General features: G+C 30.6%; 1 protein-coding gene across 2 annotated transcripts in view; it reads left to right on the top strand.

The window, feature by feature from the left end:
* Positions 1-8763: 8763 nt before the first annotated feature.
* Positions 8764-10200, top strand: part of LOC110104594 (prefoldin subunit 1) — a 36407-nt gene continuing 34970 nt past the window's right edge. For both annotated transcript variants that reach the window (XM_020833768.2, XM_020833767.2), the window contains exons 1-2: positions 8764-8905; positions 8998-9051. In XM_020833768.2, coding sequence (XP_020689427.1) covers positions 8882-8905; positions 8998-9051 — 78 coding nt within the window. In that variant the 5' untranslated portion in view covers positions 8764-8881. The remainder of the gene's footprint in view (positions 8906-8997; positions 9052-10200) is intronic.

The raw sequence follows: 10200 nt of genomic DNA, 5'->3' as shown, positions 1-10200 counted from the left end.
TGAGAAAATATAATATATAATATATATATTTTTTTATTTGATAACTTATTTTTAATAATATTTTAGAAAAAACAATATTTAAAAATACTTAAAAATAATTTTAATAAACCTTTTAAATGCTGTGGTGGCGGGATACCCTCATGGCATGGCCTGATTAGGTGCCCAAAACCATAGCCTATAATATATAATATATATATTTTTTTATTTGATAACTTATTTTTAATAATATTTTAGAAAAAACAATATTTAAAAATACTTAAAAATAATTTTAATAAACCTTTTAAATGGTGTGGTGGCGGGATACCCTCATGGCATGGCCTGATTAGTTGCCCAAAACCATAGCCATTAAATATTCTAGTGGCAATGATTGCCACAATGATTATGAGATGATTAACCTCGATCGCAGTTTCATTAACCACATCAGCATTCCACCGTGGCCATTGGTTCATCCGCTGAAATGAAGCAATGGCTCAGATTGAGCAGGATAGAATAACTAACCGCATGATCAGGTTCACGGTCGAACAAATGCTATGGGACGGACATACCGAGACTGTTGATCGTGCTATTAATGATCCATATCTTATGTAAACATTGAGGTTACATAAACTAAACCCTAAAATAATAAAATGTCTCGTTCCCTTAATCGGCTTGATCAAACTTAAAGAAATTTTAAACATAAGTAGCATTCATAAGAGCATTCATAGGGGACCAATGTCATGGTCTAAAATGCACTATATGAAAAGTTATTTAACTATAAGTGGTATAGACTAGAATTTTAGATTATACCTAATCCAAAATGTTAGATTCAGGAGATTTTTGACTTGTTGCACTTGTAGACTATCAACACTCCTTTTTGACAGTGGGTTTGGCTTGGGAGAGGTGGAGGGAGGTTTGGAGAGCTCACACAAAAGAAATCTCGGGCTTGGGGAGCCTTGGGAAGGAATAATATGCAAGGTACTCTCTAATGAAGACCTAAGCCTCTATTTATAGTCTTAATCCTATGATGGATGGCTAGGAATGTTTCTAGGGTTAATTATGACGGAATTAAACCCCCTTGGCCATATTTTTGGTTAAGGGGAGGCTTGGATGGGTTTAAATGCTAAAGGGGCTATGAATTTCACCAAATTAAGCTTGGGTTGACCAAGCCAAGTGTTGACTAGGTCAACATGGTCAATTATGTCTTGATGAGGGATTGAGCAAAGGAGGATTTAAAATTGATTAAAACCTAAATAAGGGTGCTTTAGGCTAGTTTGGTCAACCTAGGTTGACTTAGGACCTGAGTCTGGCCTTAACAAACTTGGTTTTATCCACTGAATCTAATGGAAGTGGTCTTAGGGTCTAACTTGGTCAATTTGACCTAGTCAACCCTTCTTGACCCTAGTCTAGTGAAAAGCAAGGTCAAAAATAGATTTCCCATTAAAATTAGAACTTTTTTTCCATGGATGAATTATTCTATAATATTTTTAAACATATAATTCAATAAGAATACATTTTTCAAGTTGTGTATGGAAGGAAACCCCATTAATTATTCCTTATGACTCCTAAACTTTTCCCATTGAGAAAAAAAGTTGTATAGCTGTTTCATAATATATTAATGACATAGAGTCATATGAAGTAAATAGATCATAAGAAGCAACATGAGCTTCTATTTTTAGTTGGAGTTTTTATATATGTGAATTTCTATCATTAAAGGAAGACATATGTGACTTATCAACCATTTGTAAAGTAGAACCATCATTATTATGATTCTTTTTAGGTTTACGCAAGAGTTGATTTAGATTTTTATAAACTGGAGTTGCATAAAGCAACCCAAATATACCTAACTTTTCATGTTTACCATCTTAAACCTTTTTGGAAGACTTCACTAGCACACATTAATGAGGAAAAACTATTAAAAATCTTAAATCTATGAACTATTCTTCATATATAATGAAAATTCATGCAACTATTGATTATGTGGGAAGCTTTATTACATGAGTTTACTTCTTTGGTATTTTTGAAAGATTTATAACTATCATATCTCAACTTTGCACTAGATGATAAGGAAATTCTTTGCTAGGAGAGTAAAGCTATGAATCTATCAAAGTCACTAAAAGGTTGTGATTTTTATGTGAGTAAAGTAGCCAAATAGATGGCATATTTATACACTATATAAAATGATAGGAATAGGCAAGAGAATTTAGGAAGAAGGTTTGTTGATCAAATGGGTATGCTATATTAGTAAGTCCATTATATTTTTAGACTTTTAACATCATTAATTACCTTAAAAAATTATTATAATTCAATGGATGGTATATAAATAAATCTAGTTCATCTAAAATAGGAAAGATGATAATAATTTTCCTAATTTAGTATTCTATTCTTTATCTTAGTTTTTATTGATGATCTTGAGTTGGAGCAGCTCAAAATAGCTCATATAGAATATAGGATCTATTGGAATGCAAAAAAGAGGAAGAAAAGGGTTAAAAGAGAGATATGGAGAATAGAGCAAGGATGAATGAGAGGAGGGGGAAATAAAAAGAGAGGAAGTGAGAAAAAGGGAAAGTTAGTGAGAGGGAGAGAGTGGAGTAGAGAGAAAAAGGAAGAGGTAGTGATTGAAAAGAAAATAAGAGAAGAGTGCTCTAGAAAGATTTAGTGTGAAGGCGGACAAAATGTGAAGAAGTGAAAGAGAGTAAAATAAGAGGGAGAGAATGAGAAAGTTGTGGGGAGGGAGGAAAATAATTTAAAGAATATGAAAATAGAAGCCAATCATGATGGTGCTCGAGAGAAGAAAGACAAAGGATCATATATGATGATAGGGGTTTATATGGGTTAGAGGTAAGGCAAGTTGGGGTGGCATAAGTGAGAGATAAAGTGAGATAAAAAAGAGTGATAGAAAGAAGAGAGAGAGAGAGAGAGAGAGAGAGAGAGAGAGAGAGAGAGAGAGAGAAATGGGAGAGTAAAATAGAAAGAGGAAGGAGAAAAAAGCAATAAAGAGAAACATTAAATATAGATATAGGGATATATATCAAAAAATAAAGCGTGAAAAGGAAAGGAGAGGATAGTAGAAATGGGAAGAAATGTAAACATAGCATGTGAGTCAGAAGTGAGATAATGTATAAAGATAAATATGAAGAGAGAAGAAAGAAAGGGACGATAGAGAGAATAAAACTAGAGTAAGGGCGTGAAATATGAAAAAAAAATTGACGAAGTATAAGAGTGGAAGAGCGAGAGAGAGCATGATAGGTAAGATGGAAGATGTGGCTATAGACATAACAAAGATGGAGATAGGTGGCCTTTTAACCTCTCAAAAAGGAAGAATAACTAGAAAGGAAGTAAAAAAAAATACAATAATGCAAAAATAAAGAAAGAAGACTACTGAATAAAAACAGGAAGAACTCTAATGGTCCTTGATCAAGTGGTGACGGTGGTAGTTGTAGCTAAAAGTAGTGATGAAGGACTAAAAATTGCTCATGAAACCAAGCTCTATCCTTCTAACGATATTGTCTCATCTTCTTCTGATAGCATTGAAGTTTCTCCTAGCATGTCTTGAACTCCTGATGTGTATTAAACTTTAGTTTAAGTCTAGAAAACTATTTAATCCATGAGTCTGGTGGAGCTAGCTAGACTACATGGGTTTGTTCTCCCTTTTCTTCTTCTGAATCATACTCCCACTCATCATATGATCCTTAAGATTAATCACTATAAATATGGTGGAATGAGGTATTAGTGAAGTAAGTGGGGAAGTTATCGGCTAGTGTAGGGAAAACTAGATTATATTTAGCTTCTAATACAAAGGATATGATGTGTTCTAATGTCAAGCTTTGCCTATGGATAGCCCTAGGATTTCTAATTGCAATCAAATTTTTAATATATCAAATCAACATATAAAAAATATTAAATTTGGTGCAAGTCATACAAAAAAAGTCACATTTTAGAGAAGTAGTGTAATGTTTATTGTATCGCTAACTTTAGAGATAATTGAGTATCTAATGTTGTGTTAGATAACTTGTGCATTCAACACCAACATGTTAAAATTTTGATGGTGATGGTTTATAGGGATATTCCTAATGGTGTGGTTTACTAGCGTCAAATTGTAATTAGCTGTAGTTGAGATGTCATGAGGTTTTGTGCTTGTGTGGGAAACATAAATATGGTTATGAAAATCTTTAGATATGAGTTCCATAGGGAGTCTATTTTAAAATAAAAAATTTGTTGTCTAAATTAAATATATATGATGATATTTATGATTTTAATCCTTATATTTTTGTGCCAAAAATCTGTTAAAAATCATGGAAATTAAACAATATGTTGTAGAGTCTGGTGGAGCTAGCTAGACTATATGGGTTTGTTCTCCCTTTTCTTCTTCTGAATCATACTCCCACTCATCATATGATTCTTAAGATTAATCACTATAAATATGGTGGAATGAGGTATTAGTGAAGTAAGTGGGGAAGTTATCGGCTAGTGTAGGGAAAACTATATTATATTTAGCTTCTAATACAAAGGATTTGATGTGTTCTAATGTCAAGCTTTGCCTATGGATAGCCCTAGGATTTCTAATTGCAATCAAATTTTTAATATATCAAATCAACATATAAAAATATTAAATTTGGTGCAAGTCATACAAAAAAGGTCACCTTTGAGAGAAGTAGTGTAATGTTTATCGTATCGCTAACTTTAGAGATAATTGAGTGTCTAAGGTTGTGTTAGATAACTTGTGCATTCAACACCAACATGTTAAAATTTTGATGGTGATGGTTTATAGGGATATTCCTAATGGTGTGGTTTACTAGCGTTCAATTGTAATTAGCTGTAGTTGAGATGTCATGAGATTTTGTGCTTGTGTGGGAAACATAAAGATGGTTATGAAAATCTTTAGATATGAGTTCCATAGGGAGTCTATGATAAAAGAAAAATTGTTGTCTAAATTAAATATATATGATGATATTTATGATTTTAATCCTTATATGTTTGTGCCAAAAATATGTTAAAAATCATGGAAATTAAACCAGTGTTGTAGTGTCATAGAAGCAGCACCATTGTGTCATATCTTTCTATAGTGTTGTAGCACCACCCTTTATGTATTGTAGAAGAGGGCCTCCAAATATTTATTAGAGAGCTTAGCACTGTGGAGATATGTAGGAAGAACTGTGGTGCCATATCCAATGACCCAATGCCAAATTGCACAGTGCCCTGATATGAGGTAGTTAGATTGGCGAATCAATGCGATGAATGATGAATTGATGAGCCTGTCCAACAGTGTCGTAGTGCCACCAAGCTAGTGCCACAAGGCCAGTTCTATTAGCAAGGCTAGTTCAATTATTTTATAAATGAATATATTATAGCCTTATAATGTATGTAAATTAGTTGGCACTTTGGGGAGATGTGTGTGTATGAGTGCGAGAGACCATTTTGTAGAAGAATTAGCTCTTATCTAATTATTTGGTGTCTTTTGTTTGTATAAATCAAAGTAGAGGAGTGTGAAAGAGTCAATTCTTTAGATTCGGGTTACTTGTAACCTTTCTTCTATCATTTTTATTTTATTTATTTGTATATATTGTGTTTGCAAGTAAAATGAAAATGTTTGTGTTGTGTAGTGTTTCTCTGTGTAGTATATCAAATGATTCTAAATATATTATTATTTAAAAGACATAAATTACATGGTAGGTTTGATCTTTATAGATTACATAAGATGATTTTAATTTCTCAACTTCATCTAGTTTATGTATAGGTTGTACATAAACTTAAAACCTAATATGATATAGAGCCTCAATGGATGCGTAGATGAATAATTAGAGGTTTTAAAACATAATTTTTCCATAACATAGATATATGATGAGGGTTATAGAATCATAAGGAGATAGTAGAACTATAGTTAGGAGGAATCCTAATGAATACTTGAATGATCTTAGCAGAGATGAGGAGTACTTATGCTTGATTCAAAGCCATAATGTATAGAAACCCACTCTTATGCATTCATGCATTTTAAATATCATAGGTTCAAAGATTATTCAAATATTAAACTTTACATTCTACATTTTTTGACTTTTTATTTTAATTTGCACAACCTATTTATTATCATTGGCTAAATAAATAAAGTAGTTTCATGAAGCAGCATTAAATTCAATTTTAAAACTTTAAAGCTCCCTATGGGAACTACTAATCATCACTTTATTACTTGACCCAACAGCTGCACTTGCATAGAATAGGACTTACACCTTAGTAAATTAAACTATATTTGGAAGACCAAGTAGTGTGTAAGAAAAAATAAAAACCTATATTAGGTTTTTAGTGCTATTGCTAAAGAACTATATTAAAATTAAGATTTAATTTTACATTTTATACCAATGGTCAAACTTCTAGTTTAATCTATATTTTATTTTAATCTACTCAGTGTTGCCTTGCTTACTATTAATTAGAAATGTTTAGTATTTTACACATTTCTACTATGTTTCTTACTATTCCATGTATAGTACTAAATAACTAGTAGAACTCTTATTTGACACAAAAAATTAAAAAAGGCCTATAAAAAATTAGAAAAACTAAAAAAAAAAAAAAAGCCAAAAAAAAAAAAAAAAAAAAAAAAAAAAAAAAAAACTAAAAACGGCTGAGCAAATTTAAAAAAATGATCAACATATACCACTTAGAGAATACATTAACCCTATGGTTAAAGGCTTTCATGAATGTATAATAGACCTAAAATTTAGGCTAAAAATTTTGAACTGATATCTGTAATAATTCAAATGGTTCATAACTCTAAGTTGGGGAGAACTCTAATAAATGATCCTAATCTGCATTTGACTAGTTTCCTATAAATATATGCAACTTTCAAATATAATGGTGCTTCTAATGATATTTTTAGACTTAGGTTGTTTCTTTTTTCACTTGGATATAAAGCTAAGATGTTGTTGAATTCATTATTCCAAGGCTCAATTACAGCTTTGATTGCTTTATCCCATAATTTTTTTAACTAAATAGTTACCCTCATCTATAACTGCTAAGCTTTTAGATGCAAGAGCTATTACTTGTTCATACACAAGGTGGTATGACCAAGTTTACCCCTATTTTAGTTGGATTACATCAAGGATCAGCCCTAAGACTATATCTTTTTTGCTTTAGTCGTAGATGTTATCACTAGACATTTGTAAGAGGTTGAACCTTGAAATATGCTTTTTGTTGATGATATTCCTCTTGCTGATGATATTCCTCTTGCTGATAATAGTGAGGGAGTTGAAGGTAAACTTGAATTATGGAGGTCAACCTTAGATTCTAAAAGCTTTGTTTAAGTAGTCTAAAAATGAATATATGGAGTGTAATTTTAGTAATAATAGTTCTAGTGGGGTAATTGTGACTTTGATTGATCAAGTCATTAATAAGACTATACATTTTAGATATATTGGGTCTATTATTTAGAGTGATGGTGAAATAGATGGGAATTTTATTAGTAGAATTCAAGTTTGAGTGTTCAATTGGAGGAATGCATCTGGCTTGTTGTCTGATAGGGAAATCCCCTCAAAAATAAGGGAAAATTCTATAAGATAATGGTTAGAACTGCAATGCTTTAAGGGAAGAATGTTGGCCATTAAAAGGGAAGAACAACATTAAGTTAAGTGCTGTAGAGATTAGTATGCTCAGGTGGATGAGTGGATTTACTCTTATAGATAGGATATGAAATTAGCATATACATGTAAAAGTTGGAGTAGCTCTAGTGGAAGATAAGATTAGAGATAGTCACATTTGATGGTTTGCTCATATAAAATGACAGCCTTCTGATGAATTGGTTAGGAAAGTAGATGTATTAGATTTGACTTATGTTAAGAAAGGTAGAGGTAGACTTAAAAAGACTTGGTTAAAAAACATTAGAAAAGACATTTATTTATTAGATTTAAATGAAAATTTAACTTTTAACAGGGTACAATGGAGAAAAATGATTTATGTAACCTATTTCACATAGTTGTTTAAAGACTTGTTGTTGTTGTTGTTGTTGCAAAACTTCTAAGCTTAGAAATGATGTTACCTCATTTACCCAATTGGATCGAAAATCTACCTGTGCCATGCGAGAGATTTAAAGAACTAATTAGGAAATATCCTCACCATGACCTTCGTGATTGGACAATTTTTCAAACCATTTATAATGACTTTATAGGTTCTCTTAGATTAATCATTGATGATGCTATTGGTAGTTCTCCTATATTAAAGCTCTTTGATGAGGAATATAATTTAATTGAGGAGATGGTTACAAAATTTTTCAACGGTTATCTGAAAGAGTTAATCATATGTAGGTAGCTAGTGTTTAAAAATTAGATCCTATATCAATTTTAACTACACAAATAACTGTCTTATTTAAAAGAGAATATCTTTAGAGTCTCTACTGACTCAAATGTATCAAGAGTAAGATCTCTTAATGCCATCAATAAGAAAACTAATAAGCCTTTCTAAAATACTTATAATCCTAGTTGTAGAAATCATCCAAATTTCAACTAGAGTAATAATCTAAATTATAATACTAATTGAAAATCTAACTAGCTAAATCAAGAAAGAAATTGGAGCCACCCTCTTCAAAATTTTATAACATGAAGAAGGCTTAGTTATTTCCCTAATTTTTGGTCAAACAATCAGCTTAAGAATAAGAAGCCTTCATTGGATGAATTAGTTTTGCAAATAGCATACAATTATGAAGTTAAGCTACTACAATTAAAATATTAAAAATTTTAGTCTAATTTCATAAGTTAAAACACATTATATTTTATAAATGATTTTATTGACTGGAACAGACTGGGAGAGATAAAACCGTGCTTGCGTCACCGCTACGGAGATATGCCCGGTTCATTTAAAACCGGGCTGGCGTCTGCTGCTAGGGTTAGGGTTGCCAAAGCCTTCGGTTCTAAAGATTCTGAAAATGGCAGATGAAGCGAACAGAACCGTAACGCTTTATGAATACTAAAAGCTTTCTTTTATTGGCATGCTATCATTCTTCTCCTGTTATTGTGGAACTCATTTGAAGTATGTTTTCAGGCATTTGTGGAGCTCCAAGGCCGCTTGATAGAGACCACCGCGAAGTTGAAGCAGGTCCGTCTCATCTTGCATATTCTATGCCGTTTTCTGATTATTTTTAACTGTGATTGAGTTGGAGGTTTTTCTTGTTTTGCTTATCAATTTGAGGTTGGACTGATTATATTACTTATTTCTTAGGAGAATTTAATCTTGGTATCCATGTATTTGAAAGTAAAAGATATTTAATAAAAATTGAAAGATATCATGGGCTTGAATATGTTTGGATTTGTTTTGAGATTATTTGAATACAAACTATTTATATGAAACATTAATCTCCAAGTAAACATAATAGTTTTCATCAAAAGAATTTTTTTTTTTCAATAAGCATTATGTCATGTAGAGTTTTTAGGCATGTACAAATAGAAAATGTAGCATAATGCGTATACAACAACAACAACAACATCAAGCATAATGTATATATAAAAATAAAATTAAAAGAGTAGAAAAAGGAAAATTGTTAGACATGTTTCTAGATTCTATTGCATAATCAAGCATGCTTGCAAAGGATTATAACTATAGTTAAGTCAAGCATCATAAAGATTAATGGGATATCATGGAGATTTAAAAATAAATTTAATAAGATAATAATTAACTTGGCGATATTGTATGGATATAAGTGCTCACTAGTTTAAAAAACTTGTTGATTGTTAAGTTCATAGTAACTAAAATGAGAATGTTAAGATAGCCTTGTGGAAAAAACCAAGGTTATAATAACAAACTAGAGATAGAACCGGAATAGAGAGGAGTCAATTGTTCGACCTCGAACAGGGGTCGAACTAGATGACATAATAAATATTAAAAATATTTAAATAATATCCAAATGATAAGATAAGGATGTAATAATTATGAAATAATATAATTTTTGGGGCTAAAATATAAAATAAAAGTCATAAATAAATAATATATTTTATAATTTAAATATAAATAAATAAATTATTAATTAATATTATATATTTAAATATAAATAAATAATAATTTTAAAGTTAAATAGAAATAATTAAATATTCCCAATTATTGATATTAATTTACATTTAATAAAATTTATTTCATATAGAAATATATAAATTTAATATAAATAATTGTTAAATGTTATTTATTTAGGTATAATTTACACCTATAAATTATATAAAAAATTCACATCATAAATTACATTTATAAATTCAT

Source organism: Dendrobium catenatum, unplaced genomic scaffold (genome assembly GCF_001605985.2).
Source record: "Dendrobium catenatum unplaced genomic scaffold, ASM160598v2 original_scaffold_210612, whole genome shotgun sequence".
NCBI classification, from domain to species: domain Eukaryota; kingdom Viridiplantae; phylum Streptophyta; class Magnoliopsida; order Asparagales; family Orchidaceae; genus Dendrobium; species Dendrobium catenatum.
The sequence above is the reverse complement of the archived record's forward strand: the minus strand, read 5'-3'. Positions and strand labels throughout refer to the sequence as shown.